Here is an 18,456-nt window from a genome sequence, read left to right as displayed (position 1 = left end):
GACCCCAGGGTCTACTGCGCCCTAGTACAGAACGTGAAGGGGCAGAAAGGCGTGCCTTTATGGGGCTGCCGCCGGACCTGGGATGGGGATGCGCACCCAGCCACCCAGCCACCCTGGCGACACCTTCCACCCTCTCCTCCAGAAGGGTCCTGGCGTGGGGTGGCCACTGCAGCCTGAAGAGGGGTTACGGCAAGTGCCTGGCACTGTCCCTGCTGTCCGTGTACCCCCCGCTGCCCCCTTGGGTTCTACCAGGCAGAGAGTGAGGCTCCCTCCCCCCAGCCAGCCCAGTTAATAGCATCCTTGGCCCAGACTTGGCCAGGATGGCCCGGAGGGTGGAGGTTCCAGCCCTAGGGCACCATGCCCTTCAGTGCCTTCTGTCCCTTCCCAGTTAAAGAGCCCCCCTCTCCCACCATTTGGCCTGGAGAGTCAAGGCTGGTGTGGGTCTCGGGGGAATGACACTTCCTTGGCCCAGGGACCAAGGCTTAAGTAGGGGATGGCTCTTCTCAGGAAGTGGTGTGGAAGCTTCTGGTTTCCTTCGCGAATCCTCAGCTGCTGTGGCTCCAGCAGCTAGTGGGAGACCCAGCCCCTTCAGAGAGCGCGGCGGGGCCCTGATGACAAACTAGTCTGCAGACTACCCGCCTTCCCAGCGGGCTCCTGCGCTTGGCCCTCCAAGCTCCTCTCTCCCCGCCAGGTGCACCTGCCTGGCCCCCGCCCTCACCTGCTGACTGCCCAACAAGCGGCTCATCAGGCCACATGCCCACTGGGCAAGCCGGCGACAACACGGCCGGGGAGGAGGGGGCCTCTGGTGGCAGGCAGCCTCGGCAGGGGGTTTATCCGCACCCGCCCGCACGGGGCCCGGACGCCCACGAGGCTTCCCCCGCCGGCCCCCCTGCGCTGCGGCTCCATTCTCCACTTGAGGGCCCCGCGCTGGGTGTTCCAAGGGCACATTTCCAAAGAAGGATCACGGGGAGCGGAGAGAGGCCGTCGCACCGCGCACAGAGCAGTCCCGGGCGCTGCCAGCGGGGCCCCAAGCACAGCTACGGGGCCGCGAACGCGTAGACGCAACCCGGGTTCACCCATGCGCAGACCCACCCGCCCCCCTCCGTCCCCGGGCTTTTCTCGCGCCTGCAGTACATCCCCCGAGCCGCTAGGGGGCAAGCAGCCGGACTTCACGGGTGGGGAGGGCGTTAGGGGCGTGCGGAGCCGCCACCCGGAAGCAGTGGCTAACCCGGAAGAGGTGGTGGTATAGGGCTTTGCTGGCGGTGGTGGCGGCTGTCTCGGCTTTGGAGGTTGGTGCGGCGCTAGGATGAACGCGCCTCCCGCCTTCGAGTCGTTCTTGCTCTTCGAGGGCGAGAAAAAGTAAGTGGAGCCGGCGAGGGGTGGGTCGGGGGTCGCGGGCGGAGCCTGGGGCTTCTCGGGCTCGCCCACAGCGGGGAGACGGAAGGAGCTTTTACTGTGTCTGCGGACTTGAGCCGGCGCTGCGGGCCGGTGGTCAGTGGCCCCGTGCAGCAGAGGAGGAACCCGAGGCGCGGAGAGGCTCGGGAACTGCCTGCGCCCACGGGAAGTGGCGCTGTGTATGGGAACCGGGGTGCCCGGCAGCCTCCTGGCCGCCGCCTTTGCAGCCAAGGGCTGGCTCTCCGGCTCACGGCCGATCCTCACTGGCCTGTGAGAAGCTTCCGGGGGCTCCTTGCCTGCAGCGAGCAAGGGAATGTGGTCCCCTGGTCTCTCCGCCTGGGCCCTGCTCCCTCACTTAACGTCTCCATGTCTTTGGGCAAGTGACTTAAGCTGCCCGAGGCCCGTTTTCCTTCTCTGGTAAACAGGCTTCCTGCTGTATTCAATCACGGGATTTCCTCCGAGGGGAGCTTAACGAGGTAATTTACTGAAAGTGCTTAGGCCAGGGCTCAGGACGAAGAAGACCCTCTGAAACACTGGCTTTTTCTTTTTTAAGATTTTATTTATTTGATAGACCACAGGCAGGCAGGGACGCAGGCAGAGAGAGGGGGAGAAGCAGGCTCCCCGCTGAGCAGAGAGCCCGATGCGGGGCTCGGTCCCAGGACCCTGAGATCATGACCCGAGTGGAAGGCAGAGGCTTAACCCACTGAGCCACCCAGACGCCCCAACACTGGCTTTTTCTTAACAGCCTGGTGTGCAGGGCTCTGCGGTCTATCTTCGTCGTCCTTGAGAACAGTGGTTGGCATCTGGGGCCATTTTGCTCCCCAGGGGATTTTTTCAACGTCTGCCAACAGTTCTGATAGTCACAAAGGGGTGCCGCTCGTGGGTACAGACCGGGGAATGCTGCTCATATCCTACGATGTACAAGGCAGCCCCCTACAGAATAGAATTACCGACCCTAAAATGTCAGTGGTGCCAAGGAGCAGTCCAGAGCAGGTGAGGGTCTTGCAGAATCAGGGTGTAGCCCCTCTGCTGCTCTGAGTCCGAGAGGTCTTTATGGCTGAAGAGATGGTGTCCTCACCTGTTGCTTCGCCCTCTTCCCAGGATTACCATTAACAAGGACACCAAGGTACCCAATGCCTGTTTGTTCACCATCAACAAAGAAGACCACACGCTAGGAAACATCATTAAATCGTAAGTTCCACGTCAGCGGCTCTTGGAAAGCGTTTATTGGGGGTCTTTGAGGCAAAACACACATTCTGGAAGATTTCCCGCAGTCTCTGAGCTGCAGGAAGGTCTGGGGGCTTGCTCTGGCAGTTCCCACATTCCAGTTCATTCTCTCCGAGATGACGCTGACCTCGATCCGATCACACCGCCATGTGTCTGATTTACCGGGGCAAGCCACAGAGATGCGGGCCCGCTTGTGTTTCTGTGCTGAGGAGCAGGAGGGACAGTCCGGGCGTGCTGCCGCCCACCCCTCCTCGGACGATGACTCTGGGACACTTGGCGCACACAGACATGTGCCAGAGATGGGCTGTTATTGGGAGGAGGGGAGAAGGTGGGAGAGGCTCTGCGGCTAGCGGGTGCCCCGGTGGACAGCGGATGTGGGTGGGTGGGTGCGTGTTTACACCAGTGTAGCCCTGACCAGCTAGGAGGTTGGCGATGTGGTCGCTGTTCTGGTCTAAGGTCTTGTCATTTCTGTGCTGAAGACACCATGGGTGAAGCCAGGTCTTTCTGCGGTGTGCATGTGTGGGGTCCCGGGCAGGAGCCCAGGAGGTGAAGTTGGCTGTCTTCTGTCTGGGTGACTCCCACTCTGAGCCACGCCAGTGGTGCCCCCAGACCCTTCTAGGGCCTTGCAGCTCCCCTGCTCTGGGAGCCGTGTCCCCACCTATGCAAGGGACCTCCCTCATGGTGCCTACTGCTGACCGAGCTGCTCTGGAGGACCCCATGGGCCCAGGGCATGGTATGCAGATGCAGGCTGCCAGCCTTGCAGATAGGGCCCCAGGGGTGTGGGCGGCAGCTGCCAGCCGGTGCTGCCCGGAGAGCTTCCGTTCACCACCTGCTCAGGGCCGAGCCTTCTCCGCCTGCTGCCCTTATTGCTGTCAGACGCTCGTCCTGGGCTTTGTCTGGCTACTAGACTCGGGCTGCCTGGGGTGGGGTCCTTGATCCTCATGGATGCTGTGCGCACGCGTGTGTGTGTTGCGTCCCCATGAGATCTTTTTTGAAATGTTTTACTTGGTAGATTTTTTGGGGGAGATCAAGAGCAGGGAACCCGCTGGGGTCAGCACCCCCAGCTGTACTGGCTTCCAGGCCTCAACCCAGTGGGAAGAAGCCTTGGTTAGAGCCTGGTCATCCCCACGGGTGCTCGGCTCAGCACCGTGTCACTCCCCCCCGACAGACAGCTGCTCAAGGACCCGCAGGTGCTGTTCGCCGGCTACAAAGTCCCCCACCCCTTGGAGCACAAGATCATCATCCGGGTGCAGACCACCCCGGACTACAGCCCGCAGGAGGCCTTCACCAATGCCATCACGGACCTCATCAGCGAGCTCTCCCTGCTGGAGGAGCGCTTCCGGGTGAGCGGCCGGGTGTGCAGGGGAGCGGCGCTGGGTCTGCCCGGAGCTGCGCTGTCCTCGTGCCCCCAGCCCAGACAGCCCGTGGAGAGTGTCCTGAGCTCTAGGGGGCGTGGGGGGAGGCACTTCCGTAGGACGTGGACGAAGGGAGGGGTAGGGGGCTAAGGCTGGGGGCCTGCTGGGTGCAGGCACGGGTGGGAACCGGAGTGCTTGCTCCAGGGGCTCCTGCGGGCCGGGTGTGGGGCTCCTGCGGCCCTTTGGGCCTGCTTCCCCGAGCCTTCTCTGGTAAGGCCTGGCCATGTCCGGGGTGTTTGTGTAGGGGGCAGCTTGTCCCAGGGTGGCGCTCCACAGTTAAGGAGGCCGAGGGGGGTGGTCACACCTGTCCACGCAGAGGGCATCAGAGTCTGACCTGGGTGTAGAGGGACACCCCGGCTTGTCCATGTTCACTAGTGGCCCCTGCCCTTCAGGCAGATGGGGTAGGGGGCGCGCAGGGCCACGGGGCTGCTTTCTCACCGTGGTCCTTTAAGCTAAGTGGACGCCGCCCCTCTCCCCTCAGGTGGCCATTAAAGACAAGCAAGAAGGCATCGAGTAGCGGCGGGAAGTGTTGCTGGGCCGGCTCCTACCCTGCACTGGAACCTTTTTCAGCTCCCAGTAGAGGAGAGCAGCTTCCCCAACGTTGGGGACATCCTGGTGAGCCGGTCCCCACCGGCATGTCCTACACACGGTTTGTTTTGCTTTCTTGATAAAGAGCAGCAGGAGGCCTGGCGGGGTGCTGCGGCGGCGGCAGGTGCATGGAGGCCGAGGACTGGTTTCCCATCGTGGACGGGCCCTGCACCCCGGATTCCTGGCTGAGGAGCTGGTGGGTCTGAACTTCTAGACCAGCTCTCGGGAACCCAGGCCAGGCGTGGGGGTGGCAGCCAGGCAGCCTCTGCTCGCGGCTCGGCCTCCCACCGCATCGGCGTGCCAGCCGGGGCCCCAAGCAGCCCTCCAGCCTTCTTACACAGCAGAGAGTTTAATAAAAATATTCCCCGATAAAAACAGTCTGGTCGTTTGCCCCGGAGCGGAATAAGTTAAGTCGGACCCCTAGAACTCGTGCACCTCCCTAGAGGCAGGAGCCCCGCGCTGGCTACTGTCTCTTCCAGATGGCGACGATGTTGGAGTCCGTCAGAGCCGTGAGGTAGGTACAGGTGCGGTTGGCCGCCACCGTGTTCACCATGGTCTTGGTCACCATCTGGCCAAGGGCCCAGGGCTGGGGCCACTTAAGGATCTGGGGGGCAAAAGAGGGGGGCGGGGCTCCAGCTTCCTGCTCAGCAGCCCCCGTAGCGGGTTGGGGGTTGGGCAGGGCACCTACCTGCGTCGGGGCCTGAGGCGCGGCGGGCAGCGGCGCCTGCTGGCTCAGGAGGCGCCGGACGTCGTAGAGCCACACGTTGCCCTCCTCGTCCCCACACAGCACGATCCCCTCATCTGCCAGAGGCTCAGAGTGAGACGTGGGGCCGGGCGGGGCACAGCCACAGGGGGTGAGGGGGCAGCGGGGTGCAGGGGCTCACCGGGGCAGGTGCTCAGCGAGAAGTAGGCCAGCTTGGTGGGGGACCACTGCAGCCGCGCCAGCACCACCACCGCCAGCGAGGACTGCTTGCCGCGGGCCCCCCACGTCTGGCTCCAGCTCCACAGGCAGATGGTGCCCAGGCCGTTCCCCTTGGAGGCTGGGGGAGGGAACAGAGCTGGGTGGGGGCCCTCTCTAGACACTTCATGGTGCCCGGGGGGCCCCCTCAGGAGCCCCCAGCCCCAGGAGAAGCTGCCGCCAGAGGCCTTCCAGGGCCTGTCTCGGCTCCCAGGAGGCCAGGCTGTCCCTCGCGCGGGGTCTACTCACCCACCACATCCTGGTTCACAAACGCCAGCCCGTCCACTCTCCGCCCCGCCGCCTCCGAGCCCTCGGAGAACACGAACTCCACCTCACACACTCTGCGGGACAGAAGGTGCTGCTGAGCCACCTGGAAGCCGCTCGGCCCAGGAAGCCGCTCTGGAAGCCGCTCGGCCCAGGAAGCCGCTCGGTCCCCCCTCACCCATCTGCCTTCCGCTTCCGCCAGGAGACGCGTCCACGGAGCCAGCACGGCCGGGGTGCAGGCTGGCACGGGACAGGAAGGGTCTGGAAAGGCAGGGACTTAGGGCCGGGGAACAAGGGGCTGCTGCACGGTCTCCAGCGGAGGTGCACGCAGGGTCACACGGTGCTTGCAGCCACGTGTCAACACAAGGAGAAGCAGATACCTCTGCGGCGTGACCGCCACCGGGTCATGCTCAGACTGCGCTGAGCAGGGAGCAGGGGAAGCCCTGGGGCTTCACTCCCAGCTGTGGCAGGGCCCACACAGGCACTTGGCTGGACAAAGGCCACCGCTGGGCCTGACGCTTTTGTTACCTGCCCCCACGTCACAGCTGCCTCACTGCTGTCACCCGGCCCCTGAAGGTCTTCCCAGACTGTCCACAGCACTGGGGACAAGATTCAGTCTTGCCCTAGCAGATGGAGCCCGTGTCCCCAGGCCCGAGCCGTCCCCCATCTTGTGGCGTGTCCTTCCACTTCCAGGCTGGGCCCGACCTCCCTGGCGGGACCGCCCCTGTGCCAGCACCTTCCCTCCCGCTGCCCGCAGGCCCCCCGCTGGGATCCAGGCTCGGGCCCACCCGCCCCGTCCCCTCTCATCGTCCCCTCCCTCTCCTCCCTTCACACCGGACACCACGCTTTGGGGGCAGTAACGGGCCACCTTCTGTAAGGCCGTGGGCCGCACGAGGGCACGGGGCCAGCCTAAGCACGGGCCCAAGCCTTCCGGGCGGTACAGAGGAGCCTTCCCCGGGCCTCATCCCGTCCGGACCCTCCCCGACCGCCCCTCCAAGGTGAAGTGAACACGGCTCCGAGAGCTGCCCCGGCCCGGTCCCAGAGCCAAGCAGCAGTGACGATCAGGGCACGGACCTTTCCTTGAGAGACTAGGGGAGGTGGGGACAGGCCAGCCCCATGAAGAGGCCCCTGAAAGCAGCCGCCCCTGGCAGCTCGGGATGAGGCGGGGCTTGAGTCCCACCCCCGGGGGCAGATGTGCTGGGGGTCAGGCATCTGGACAGCTCGGAGGCTGGCATTCAAGGCCTCCCCGGCTAGCCTCACCTCCTCTTCTGGGGCCGGTCCAGCCGCACGTCCCAGCAGCAGCAGCCGCCCTCGCAGCCGGCCAGCAGGTAGGCATCTGGGCAGGAGGCCACGGGGCAGAGGCGCAGAGGGATGGACGTAGCATCCAGGGTGAGCAGCTGGCTGCCGGCAGGGAGGTGGTGGTGAGGCCTCGGACCCGGGGGTCTGGCCGCCCTGGCCGCCTCCTGCCCAGCCCCCAGCCTCACCTGGCCTGGAATTCGTAGTCGTGGTTGGGCACCCCGAGGTCCCAGAGGATGATGCGCTTGTCATAGGAGGCCGCTGAGTGGTGGAGGGGAGAGGAGGCTCTGAGGAGACCCATTCGCTCCAGCAGGCTCCGTCCCAGGATGAGACCGTGGTCGCAAGGCCACCCGCCCCCGCCGAGGTGTGCAGGGCCACAGCTGGGAGGTGGAAGACTTGAGGGCCACCAGTCTCTACCTCTCCGCTACCACGGCCCGCGCCAGGCCCACACATCCCTTCTTGGGCTTGGCACACTTAGCACCCAGGTCACAGGGTGGCCCAGCCACCCGGCTTCCAGGCCACAGAGCGGGTCAAGGGGAGAAGGCAGGAGCTAAAGCCCGGTCAGTCGTCCACCGAGCCACACTGCGTCTGGCCTGGCCGGAGCTGACCCCAGTGGCCGTGGTGACGCTCACCAGCCACACGCACTCCCTCCCGTCCCGGACTGCAGGACAGGGTGCTGGGGCCCCCTCAGGGACGTGGGAGAGGGTCTTACTGAAGAGGTGGGTCTCGTGGGTGGGGCTGAAGCAGAGGGTGGCGATGGCCTTCTTGTGGGCCCGGATGACCCCGCAGCAGAAGCCAGCCCGCACGTGCAGCAGCCGGACCAGGCCCCGCAGGCCCGCGGCCGCCAGCACGCTCCAGCGCTTCTTGTGGCCGGCCTGCGTCACCACGGTCAGGGCCGTCCAGGCCACCGAGAAGAACTCCTGGGTGGGGATGGGGAGCCAGGGGGGAGGGGAGAGTGGGGTCGCTAAGGGGCAGAGCTGCGCCTGCCAGCGAGCTCCGGCCGGTGGAAGCGAGAACCAGCAGGACCAAGTCATCTGCCGCCCCCTCCCTGCCCCCTCGCCCCACGGGAGCAGCCCCGGGCCCTCACCTCGCCAGGGGCCTTGTACTTGTGCAGCACGATGCCCGTCTGGCAGTCTATCACACACACGGCCTCCCCGCCGCACGTGGCCACCGTCTGGGAGGTGGCCCCCGCGTGCCCTGTTTTGAGGGGTCAGCCTCAGTAAACACATCGTCTGCGACGCCCGCCCTTGCAGCCTGTCCTTCCTGGCCCTGACGGTGCTCCAGGGGCGGTCTCTCTCCCAGGACCCCCATCCACCGAGGCGGCCCCCTCCAGAGAGCGTCCCTGGGCCCCCCGTCTAGACAGCCGGTCCTGCCGGTTCCCTGGGGTGCTCGCCCTGGCCCTGCCCGCCCGCCGTGGCTGTACCCTCCTCCCAGGCCGGCTCAAAGGCGCAGGCCCAGAGCTGGGTCTCCAGGTCCCGAGGGCTGTTGTTCTTGCTGTGACACTGCAGGAAGTGCAGGGGCTCCAGGTCCAGCGCAGGCTGTGGGGGCAGAGGGGGCGTCACAGCTGCCCCAGCCTGTGCTCCCTGCCGGCTGCTCCCTGCCCCCCCCCCCCCCCCGCCCCCCGGCTGGCTTACCCGGCTGTCATCAGAGCCCGGGGCGCTGCCCTCCACGCAGACCGAAGAGGAGGGACACACCCGCTTGTTGGGAGACGGGCTGAGTGAGACGTCGTCCGGCCGTTTCACGGCCGCCGGCCTGGCCTGTGGAGGGGGTCGGGGCTGGGCTGAGGGCCTGGGGGCCACGGGCCCATCTGCCTGGCGCTTCCTTCCTCGGCATCACAGGCTGGCCTGCACCCTCTCACGGGGGCGGAAAGCAAGGGCTGGCCCAGGGTTAGTGTGAACGAGCTCAGGCATCAGGGGCCGTCTCCTGGGCTTCTTTCCACGACCCTCCGCCCCATCCCCTTTCCCTACAGTCTCCCTAGGCAGTCCTTGGGAGTTGCAAGGTACCACACTTACCCTGGGTTCCTGGGCAGCTGGGGCTTTCGGAGGCCTCTCCGGGATGTCTGCCTCACGCACCTGGGCCCCACCAGAGGCCACCAGCTCCTCAGAGATCATCCGCACCTACGTGGGGTGGGGACATTGGGGAACTAGATACAGTCCTAGGGGACCCAGGCCCCTCTCCCAAATGCTGCGGCAGAGGGAACTTCTGCTTCCCGAGGTGGGGAAAGGCCTTTTTCTTTTCTTTTTTTTTTTTGACAGACAGAGATCACAAGCAGGCAGAGAGAGAGGAAGGGAAGCAGGCTCCCCGCTGAGCAGAGAGTCCGATGCGGGGCTCGATCCCAGGACCCTGAGATCATGACCTGAGCTGAAGGCAGCGGCTTTAACCTGCTGAGCCACCCAGGCGCCCGGGAAAGGGCCTTTCCAACCAATAAGTCTCCCTTCCCTGACCCACCCCACTCTCTACCACCCCTTACGGCCAGAGGCCTCCAGGGCAGCTGGAGCCAATCGAGGAGCTGGGGAAACAGATTCTGAGCACAGCAGGAGCGCTCATACCCGCCACTGGGTGAACTCGCTGAGGGACTCAGGCCCATAACGGATGTCCCTGACAGCAGACTTCACAAAGTCAGCCTGGGCCTTCTCTGCCTCCTCGCCTGGGCTCAGTGCAGCCTTGAACTTCTCCCAGTGAGCTGTGACCTGGAACAAGAGGGACCAGACTCAACCCCAGTCCACCCCAGACCTCCTGGACCCTCCGTGGCGCCCCTGCCTCCCATCTCACGGGCACAGGTGTCTCCGCTTCAACGCCTCCTGGAAGTCTCCCTGAACTACAGCCTTAGCGGCAGTGTGCACAAACCTACACAGAATGCGCGTGCACAGACACACGCGTAGCAGCCCCAAGGAGGAGAAAGAGAAGGAGGAGGAGGCGGCGGCGGCAGCTCGGTACAGTTTCTGGTCCCTGGCTGGGCCCTGCCTGCACACCCGGAGAGCAGGACCTTCCTTGAAAGAGGCCAAACACCACAGCCAGGCTCAAAGCAACATGGTCAGGCGAAGGGCAGACGCCACTCAGTGTCAGGGCAGAGAGCCCCCGGAACGCCCCCTCAGGGTCCTCCAAATGTCCATTCTGTCGCTCGCTCCTCAAGGCCCCCCGGCCTGCTCCAGAGACGTGGGTCCGCCCCCTTACCCGGCTGGTCAGCTCCCGGTTTAGGTTCTCCACCTGAGAGGAGGTGGACGAAGCATCCTTGCCATTGACCTTACGGAGCTTGGGCAGGAGAAAGGAGACTTTCAGGTTGTCACTGACCTGGGGGATGAGGGAGAGCGGCTCAGTGTCCCCCCAAGCTGTGGCTCAGCCCCGCTGGAGTGCGGGCCCTGGCTCTGGGGCAGGTGGGGGGCCCCCACTTACAGTCAGGAAGGGGTTGCCCTCCAGGCTGAGCTCCTCGAGCTCTGGGAACTGGCACAAGGCAGTGACGTCCCCCAGCTGGTTGTTGGCGCAGCGGAGGACGCGCAGGTGCGACAGGCCCAGGTTGGCGGGCAGCGTCTCCAGCTGGTTGTTGGAGAGGTCCAGCTCTTGGAGCTGCGTCAGGCGGCTCAGGAGCTTGGGGTCCAAGTGCTCCGAGAGCAGCTTCAGCCCCGACAAGCTGGGTGGGGGCAGACACGGAGGGCTCAGGGGGCTGGGCAGGCCTCACACCCGGGGCAGTCCTGGGCGCCTGCGAAGGCTTGTACGGCAGAGGTCCTCTGGCGCGCACAGCCGCGCCTTGTTAAAATCCAGTAACCACTTCACAAGGGTCTACAGCTGCCCCCCCCCCCCAACGCTTTCCCCGATCCTCTAAGGGGGCTCCTCCGTGATGCCCAGGGCCTCAAGAACTAGCTCAACCGGCTGCTCTACACCCTTGCCGCAGGGCTGTCTCCCCCACAGCCGGGAGCCCTTCCAGGGAGAGGCCACTCGGGGCCCAGCCCGCCCGTCTCTTCACGGGAGCCCAGCGTTCGGCCCGAGTGTCGGAGCCTCCGCCTAACCGACAGGGCGATAACGGGGCCGGGCAAGGAGTGGGCAAGGGCCCCAGCCCTACTTCCCGACCGGCCGGCGACCCAGGCCCGGGTGGCGGGCGGGTTGTGTGGCCGCGACCCCGCGGACCCCCGTGGTCCCCCGTCCCGCCTCTTACTCCAGGCTCCGTATCTTCCCCAGTCGGTCGCTCTTGGGACGCCCTCGCTGCATGAGCAGCCGCGCCGACAGAGGGCCCATGGCGACGAGGCACGGCCCGCGCTGGCCGGTTAGCGGTACCGGCGTCCGGCCGAGTCCGTGCCTCCTGGAGACAGACGCTAACGTCCGCCCCCGGCGGAACTCTGGAGGCGGTGCCGCGCGACGACCGGAAGGAAGCGGTCCCGCGGACCTCCTGTCCCGCGGGCAGACTACAACTCCCAGCGGCCCCCGCGGCTCCGCGCCTGCGCCCTGGTCGCCAAGACGCGACGATGGCGGCTGCGGCGGTGGCTTCCCCAGAGGTCCTCCGGGAATGCGGCTGCAAGGGCATCCGGACCTGTCTGATCTGCGAGCGGCAGCACGGAGGTGACCCGCCCTGGCAGCACCCCCCGCAGGTGAGGGCTGGGGGAGGGGCCGTGCCACAACTCCCTTCTTCATACGGGGAAACTGAGGCCCAGACTGGCTTCGAAGACGGGCCCCGGATCAACCCCTGTCAAGAGCCCTCGCTGTGGGGGCATTGCAGGATGAGATGAGCGCTTTGAGGGGTGGGCTTGGAGTGGGTGCCATCCGACCACAACTCCCCTTTGAGTCCTGGGGAGAGTGTGACAGCAAACCTCCACGTAGCGCCCCCCTCCCCCGCGCCCCCTCCCCTGCGTCCGGGGCTGCGAGCCTCACGGAGTGGGGAGACGACCAGGAAAAAGAAAGAGGAAGCCGAAAACCAGGCAGGGCAAAGTGCCCTAGACACCGTTGAGCGGAAGTGGTCAAGGAGGAAATTAATTCCAATTAATTAAGGAAAAAGGATCCAGAGCCTTTGTCGGGTTTGGGGTGGGGGACGGGAAGGGCGTTCCCGCTGGGGGACTACTTGGGTACTACCAGGCCTGGGGCAGGTCCGGGGCTTGGAAGGAGCGTGACGCTTCAGGGGCCGGCCGCCCTGACCCAGAGGGCTCCGTGTGCGGTGGCTGGGTAGGCTGGACTTGTTCTGAGGGCCCCGGATTGCTGCTCAGGGTTTTAGAGGAAGTTAGGGGTGAGTTTTGGAAAGGTCCCAGGACGTGGGGAGGCAGATGGGAAGGGATGGGATCTCGGAAGCCAGTGCAGAAACTCCCACAGCATCCCCGGTGAAAGCTTGGAAGGTCCTGTGGAAAGTGATCTGGTGATGTCTCAGCAAACGAAAAGTAGAATTACCATGTGATCCAGCAGTTCTGGGTAGACTCGAAAGCAGACCCTTGAAGAGAGACCTGTACACCCCCGTTCCTAGCACGGTTCCTAGCGTGGTTCCCAGTAGCTATGACATGGAAGCAGTGAAAGTGTCCAGCAGTGGCTGGACGGGTAAACAAACGTGGCCTGTGTCCCATGGAATGTTATGTGCCTTGAAGAGCGTTTGACACCTGCTGTGACATGAACGGATCCTGAGGTCATTATGCTGAGTGAAAGGTCCCTCACGAGAGGATTAAATATTGCAGGATTCCGCTTCCGGGAAGCCTGTAGAGGAATCACATTCATAGAGTCAGCAAGTAGCATGGTGGGTCCCTGGGGCTTGCGGAAAAAAGCGAAGCGTTGTTTTGAGTCCAGAGTTTTAGAGAGGTGGGGATGGGTGCAGGACAGCGTGACTGGATTGAACGCTTACCTGTACACTTAAAGATGGTGACGATGGCAGTTTTATGTCCTGTATATTTTGGCTACAAGGAAAGCCTGAGAAGTGCCGAGAGTCTGAACTTAGCCCGTGCCCGCGGGTGTGGGGGTAGCCCGACTTGCTGGCTGTGAGATGAGCAGAAGGTACAGGGCGATCCCCGATTTTAATGTGTTCCGTGTGAGGTGCCAGAAGACGGAGGACGCGATGGTTCTCAGCCGGGGTGGGCAGCAGTGGCCATGAAATGTAAGGGGTTTGGGGTAAAGGAGGATTAACTGGACAGGGCGGACCTCAGACTGCCATGCAGCTGGGACAAAGTCATGGCCAGTCCAGCTGGGAGCCCCTGAGCAGACTGATGGAGAGAGGAGTCCCGAGTCGGGTAGAAAGAGCCAGACCTGTGCTGAGTCATTGGCTGGGGGCTGCCTGGGACCAGGGTGGCCTTTGCCCCAAACTTGAGGTGGCAGGAGGTTGTGCGCTGGGCACTCCTCGAGGATGGCTGGCAAGTTCTCTCTTTTGAAGGAAAGTTCAGGCAGTGCCTCTGCAGCCACAGAGGGGGGCGGAGCCCAGAGTCACCCCCACCGTGGGGACAGCATCTCCCCTCTGGCTGCCCAGTATGCTCGCCCTCTGGACAGCCTTGGGTTCCTCTCCTTCAGTCCCCGCCATGACCAGGGAGGCCGGAGGACACCCCACAGCGACACTAGCAGTGTGGACTCCCAGGCAGCGCCCCGCTGTGCAGCCTCAGGCTCATTCCTGAACTTTGCTGGGCTGAGTCACCTCATTTTTAAAACAGAGAGCAGACAGTAGTTACGTGTATGCTCTTCCCCATAAGATGAGGAGAGTGAGAAAGGACAGGCAAAGGGCCCTTCCCAGGAGGCAGCCCCAGGCGGGGAGGGGTTCTGCCTCCCTCTGGACCCCAGCTGCTTTCCAGTGTGGCTTCAGGGGCTCCAGGTCCCTCCTCTTTCTTTTGCAGAAAACGCACCGTTTCATTTACTACTCTGACACTGGCTGGGCCGTGGGGGCCGAGGAGTCTGACTTTGAAGGCTGGGCCTTCCCCTTCCCCGGAGTGACGGTGATAGAGGATTTTGTGACCCGGGAGGAGGAAGCCGAGATGGTGCAGCTGATGGACCGGGAGCCCTGGAAGCTCTCCCAGTCTGGACGGAGGAAGCAGGTAGGCCTCGGGAGGCGGGGAGGACCGGGCTGGCTGGTCAGGGAGGAGTCATCCTGCTCCCGACTCCTCGCCCCACACCCCTTTGCTCACATCCCTCCAGTGCCTCTCTCTGCAGCCACAGCACCCCAGGGCCATTAGGGGGTGCGCGCCCCTGACCCTGGGGCTTGGGCGGCCAGGGGAGCGGTGTGTGGCGTGTGTTGGAGGAAGGGGCACAGGCAGGCCTGGCCTTCTCCGCTTCCCACCAGACTCACCGGCTGCGGTGCGGCAGGGCCGTAGGGCAGACTGATGCTCTGCTCTCAGGGTTTTTAGAGGCTGCAGCTCACCTTCCCACTCAAGCCGTTCCCCATCCGACCCCCAGGTCCTGGCCTCTTCCCGGCAGTACTCTGCCTGCTCTCCCTCCCTCCCTCTCAGTGACTTCAGGCCTGTCCATCATCACACCACTTCCTCTGGGGCTCCTGTGCCCTGGCGCCCCCCACTGTCCTGCTCCTTCCGCTGAACTCCAGCCCCGGGCAAGTCCAGCTCCTCTGGCTGCTGGCCTCACGCCCAGCTGCTCTGCTCCGGCGGTCACATCCGTCTCCCCTGGGGAGACTGGACCTTCTGGACCTTCCCCCGTCACCCCCCACCCCGAGAAAGCCGCGCCCTTCTCAACCTCGGAGCCAGGCTTCTCTCCAAGCCCCCTTCGAACTCCGAGGTGCTGTCCGACCCTGTTCCCCTCTGTCCTCGACGTCATTCTTACCTCAGCTGGATCTTCTCCCCCAGACCACCTGTAAGCTCCCCCTCCCAGCTCTGCAGCTAACCTCTCCGTAGTGTCGTCTATTCTGTCTTCACTGGGTCTCCTCCTGCTCCCGCGTCATGCCCTCGCTGCCTCCGTCCTGGGTCCCGGCCTCCGCACCCCCTCCCAGCGGCCAGTTGTCAGGCCCAGCGCTGGGGCCTCTCCGTTGCCGGAGCTCCCTGGCCGGTCTCCGTGAGTCACAGCTCTGACACCATGCGTGTGTTTGCGACTCCCACGTTCATGTCTCCAGCCGGCTTCCCGTGTTCGTCAGACCCTCGCTGAGTCTTGGCCCATCCCGGCGCCCCCGCAGTGTCCACAGCGCGGCAAATTCCCCCTTCCATCTGCTCGCGCCGGAAACCGTGCAGCTCTCCAGATTTCTCTCCCTCGGCCTGGTTTTCCCTGTCCACTTGCTTCCTTCAGAACATGCCCGGAATCCGAGAACACGGCACTCCGCACCCCCACTGCCCCCACTGCCCCCACCCAGTTCTGCCGCTGGGATTCCTTCTGGAGCTTCCCGGGACCCCGACCCCCTTCCTCAGATGGACCCACTGCTCCGCTACAAACCCACCAGGCCCCCATCCCAACCTCCGCTCCCCTCGCTGCTCTGTGGGGTCCCTGTAAGCCGCCTCTGTGCTCCGGAGACGCTCTAGGTCACACCTCTGTGTGCGCTGTACCCCGAGCCTCCTTCTTCGCCTGCCGCTGCCGGGGGCGCCCAGCCACGCTGACACACTGAAGCTGGAAGGAGAAAGACATTTGCACCGGATACCCCCACTCGCCACTGGGTTGGGGGGGGGGGTGCCCAAGGGGCAGGAGTCAGTGGATAAATGCTCAATCCCTTGGGCCTCAAGTCTGAGGGGTGTTCTGGAAGCCTCCTCCCTAACGATTGCTTTTTTTTAAAGACAGAATCCACAGACCATAAAATCCGCTCATTTAACATGTACAGTTCGCTCTGTTCAGAATGTGCAGCCTTCTCCAGTGCCTGCCCGTCACCCGCAAAGGACATCTGTACCCAGGAGCCGTCGCTCCCTGTTCCCTGTCCCCTGCCAACCACTGATCTTTCTGTCTGGCTTTGCCTGTGCCGGACATCTCAACGTAAGCAGGATTATAGAACACATGGCCCTCCGTGTCAGCTTCTCCCCCCCCGACAGTGCCGCTTGGCGTTTGTGGCCAGATGGCCCTCTTGTGCGGACCTGCCCCCACGCCTTCATCCATTTATCCCATCACGGACACCGGCCTGTGCCGGCCCTTTGGCTGTTGTGTCCCAGTGTCACCGTGAACACCCATAGGCAAGTGTCTGCATGGCCGTGTTTCCAGCCCTGGGTGTGTAGCTGGGAGCGGAACTTCTCTGTCTCGGTTCTGAACCCCCGGGATCCCCAGCTCTGACCATGTGATGAGGCCGCCTGGGGCTGACGCTCCCTCGCGGCTCCTGCGTCTTGCGTCGGCCTCGCGGCTCAGAACACGCTGCCTGCGCGCAGGTCCTCTGTGTCCCTCTCTGCCTGCGCGCGGCCTAAGACAGCCCCTGCCCCGGCACCTCACACCCCCTTCCCTCCTTGTTTCTTCCCATAGTGTCTACCGCTGGGGCCAGCCGCCCCCGCTGGGAGCACATCCTGGTCCAGAGCCAGGCATTTTTGCTTCTCTTGGTCTCCGCGGTCAGATCTTCAGACCTGGCCCGTGATAGCCATTCCTGTAAACTCAGGCACTTCTCCACTTCCTCTCTGTCCTCACCCTTCAGGACTATGGCCCCAAAGTCAACTTCCGGAAACAGAAGCTCAAGACTGCGGGCTTCAGCGGCCTCCCCAGCTTCAGCCGGGACGTGGTGCGGAGGATGGGCCTGTACCCCATCCTGGAGGACTTCCGGCCCGTGGAGCAGTGTAACCTGGACTACTGCCCAGAGCGGGGCTCGGCCATCGACCCCCACCTGGATGACGCCTGGCTGTGGGGGGAGCGGCTGGTGAGCCTCAACCTCCTGTCCCCGACTGTGCTGTCCATGTCCCGGGAGGCGCCCGGCAGCCTGCTGCTCTGTCTGGCCCCTTCTGGCTTCCCGGAGGCCCTGGTGGAAGGGGTGATGGCCCCCAGCAGGTCCGTCCTGTGCCAGGAGGTGGAGGTGGCCGTCCCCTTACCCCGCCGCTCGCTGCTCGTGCTCTCGGGCGCCGCGCGGCACCAGTGGAAGCACGCCATCCACCGCAGACACATCGAGGCCCGCCGCGTCTGCGCCACCTTCAGGGAGCTGTCGGCCGAGTTCCGGCCCGGCGGGCGGCAGCAGGAGCTGGGGCAGGAGCTCCTGCAGATCTCCCTGTCCTTCCAGGGGAGACCTCTGTGAGCCGCCGAGCTGGGGCCGGGAGCTGGGGCCGGACCTGGCCAGGGAGCCGGCTCCGGGCTTGACTGTCTGCCAGGATTTCAGGCCGGGACACCCGGCACGGGGGCGCTTCCTCCCCAGCTTAGTAGCTTTGAAGAGAAGACGGCGCAGCATCCTGACGCGACGACGATGTGGGCCCTGCCTGGGAGCTGGACGGGATGGCACCGGGCCTTGGGTCAGTCCTGTCTGACCTACCCCGTGGCCGCCTGTGTGGCTGGCTTGTCACCGTTGGAGGGCAGTGGGGTCATTTGAACTTAAACCTGTTAGTACCACCTAAAAACGCTTTCTCCTTGATCCCTCTCTCAATGAAGTTCCCTGATAACCCCATTCTCCGGTCCTTTCATTTGGGGAGCAAGTCGGAGAGCAGAATCGACACACCTAAAGTTACTATTTCAGCCTTCAGAGCTGGTGACCACCTCTGCGTCAGGCTCTGTCACGCTTGATCCCCCCGGAGGTGTTGGGGGCCATGAGGCAGAGATATCTCCAGAGAGTCTGGTCCCACCTTCCTCCCCTGCCTCATGCTGTGAAAAAGTAGGGGGACACTGGTGCCATGCGGGGTACTCACGTGGAGGGCGGCCTGCCCTCTTCTGCTGCTCCTAAGACCAGATACGCTCGCCAGCCACAGGCTCGGTGCCAGACTTTGGGACCAGGGCCCTGTCAGAGCCCAGAAAGGTTCATGGTCCGTGCTGGTCTTCAGTCATTCTAGAACCTTCTGTGAATTGTTGGCAGTGGGAGGGCAGTCACTGGCCACCACGCACTGTCTGAAGTGGCATCGCCCAGGAAAGGCTGCTAGGTTTCTAGTGGCGGAACTGAGCCCAGCTGCAGAGCGGGGGGTCCCCGGGGTCAGCTCACTTGGAGCAGGAGGGTGGAGGACGGCTCCTTCCCGGAGTTGTGACCCGTACAAACGCTGCTCTGGGTTCCTCACTGGGCTTCAGATGCAGGCCTGGCTGGGGCCCTGGCCAGTCCTGTTGCGTGTGAACAGCTCAGTGGGCTTGCAGGCCTGGGGGTCTGCTCCCAGACAGGCCAGGCCTTGGAGCACCCCTGTGTGGAGCCTGCACGATCCTCCGCCAACACTTCTGTGTGGGAAATGCACCCCCAGGTCTATGCGGGGGGGAGGCCCGTGAAGGCTGGGAGAGCCACTCAGCAAAGAAGCCTGTTGCCCCCAGAATCACCCAGTGCTGGCCAGACATTTGACAGGGGCAGAG

The 18,456-nt window shown here is 64.2% G+C and overlaps 3 protein-coding genes across 4 annotated transcripts; 2 read left to right on the top strand and 1 right to left on the bottom strand.

Annotated features, from left to right (window-relative positions):
• The first annotated feature begins 1,203 nt into the window (after positions 1–1,203).
• On the top strand, positions 1,204–4,761 carry POLR2J (RNA polymerase II subunit J). Its single transcript, XM_059153964.1, has 4 exons — positions 1,204–1,359; positions 2,497–2,586; positions 3,791–3,965; positions 4,519–4,761. Exons 1-4 carry the CDS (start codon positions 1,307–1,309, stop codon positions 4,552–4,554), a joined length of 354 nt encoding a protein of 117 aa, XP_059009947.1. The 5' UTR covers positions 1,204–1,306; the 3' UTR covers positions 4,555–4,761.
• A 24-nt stretch (positions 4,762–4,785) lies between these two features.
• Positions 4,786–11,491, bottom strand: LRWD1 (leucine rich repeats and WD repeat domain containing 1). Its single transcript, XM_059153957.1, has 15 exons — positions 11,294–11,491; positions 10,537–10,771; positions 10,318–10,434; positions 9,693–9,833; positions 9,156–9,260; positions 8,778–8,900; positions 8,567–8,681; positions 8,231–8,340; positions 7,856–8,063; positions 7,332–7,404; positions 7,108–7,248; positions 5,833–5,924; positions 5,510–5,665; positions 5,314–5,426; positions 4,786–5,229 (listed from the first exon to the last, which is right to left on the bottom strand). The coding sequence occupies exons 1-15, from the start codon at positions 11,371–11,373 to the stop codon at positions 5,089–5,091; spliced, it is 1,950 nt and encodes a 649-aa protein (XP_059009940.1). The 5' UTR covers positions 11,374–11,491; the 3' UTR covers positions 4,786–5,088.
• A 38-nt stretch (positions 11,492–11,529) lies between these two features.
• On the top strand, positions 11,530–17,578 carry ALKBH4 (alkB homolog 4, lysine demethylase). Of its 2 annotated transcripts, none has more exons than XM_059153959.1 (3): positions 11,530–11,723; positions 13,926–14,123; positions 15,853–16,589. In XM_059153959.1, exons 1-3 carry the CDS (start codon positions 11,601–11,603, stop codon positions 16,276–16,278), a joined length of 747 nt encoding a protein of 248 aa, XP_059009942.1. In that variant the 5' UTR covers positions 11,530–11,600; the 3' UTR covers positions 16,279–16,589. The 2 variants fall into 2 exon arrangements, with proteins under 2 accessions (XP_059009942.1, XP_059009941.1); XM_059153958.1 differs by lacking the exon at positions 15,853–16,589 and adding an exon at positions 16,628–17,578 and having other exon boundaries at positions 11,562–11,723.
• The last annotated feature ends 878 nt before the right edge of the window (positions 17,579–18,456 follow it).

Source organism: Mustela lutreola, chromosome 17 (genome assembly GCF_030435805.1).
Source record: "Mustela lutreola isolate mMusLut2 chromosome 17, mMusLut2.pri, whole genome shotgun sequence".
NCBI lineage: Eukaryota > Metazoa > Chordata > Mammalia > Carnivora > Mustelidae > Mustela > Mustela lutreola.
Note: the sequence above shows the minus strand (reverse complement) of the source record. Positions and strands in the feature narration are given on the sequence as shown.

Excerpts from the sequence above, each read along its gene's own strand:
- LRWD1 (XM_059153957.1), bottom strand. The coding sequence starts at position 11,373 with ATGGGCCCTCTGTCGGCGCGGCTGCTCATGCAGCGAGGGCGTCCCAAG. Across the intron at positions 8,064-8,230 it reads AGTACAAGGCCCCTGGCGAG|GAGTTCTTCTCGGTGGCCTG; the intron begins GTGAGGGCCCGG and ends ATCCCCACCCAG. Across the intron at positions 7,405-7,855 it reads CCACGAGACCCACCTCTTCA|CGGCCTCCTATGACAAGCGC; the intron begins GTAAGACCCTCT and ends TCCACCACTCAG.
- POLR2J (XM_059153964.1), top strand. The coding sequence starts at position 1,307 with ATGAACGCGCCTCCCGCCTTCGAGTCGTTCTTGCTCTTCGAGGGCGAG. Across the intron at positions 2,587-3,790 it reads CTAGGAAACATCATTAAATC|ACAGCTGCTCAAGGACCCGC; the intron begins GTAAGTTCCACG and ends CCCCCCCGACAG. Across the intron at positions 3,966-4,518 it reads TGCTGGAGGAGCGCTTCCGG|GTGGCCATTAAAGACAAGCA; the intron begins GTGAGCGGCCGG and ends CTCTCCCCTCAG.
- ALKBH4 (XM_059153958.1), top strand. The coding sequence starts at position 11,601 with ATGGCGGCTGCGGCGGTGGCTTCCCCAGAGGTCCTCCGGGAATGCGGC. Across the intron at positions 11,724-13,925 it reads CCTGGCAGCACCCCCCGCAG|AAAACGCACCGTTTCATTTA; the intron begins GTGAGGGCTGGG and ends TTTCTTTTGCAG. Across the intron at positions 14,124-16,627 it reads AGTCTGGACGGAGGAAGCAG|GACTATGGCCCCAAAGTCAA; the intron begins GTAGGCCTCGGG and ends CTCACCCTTCAG.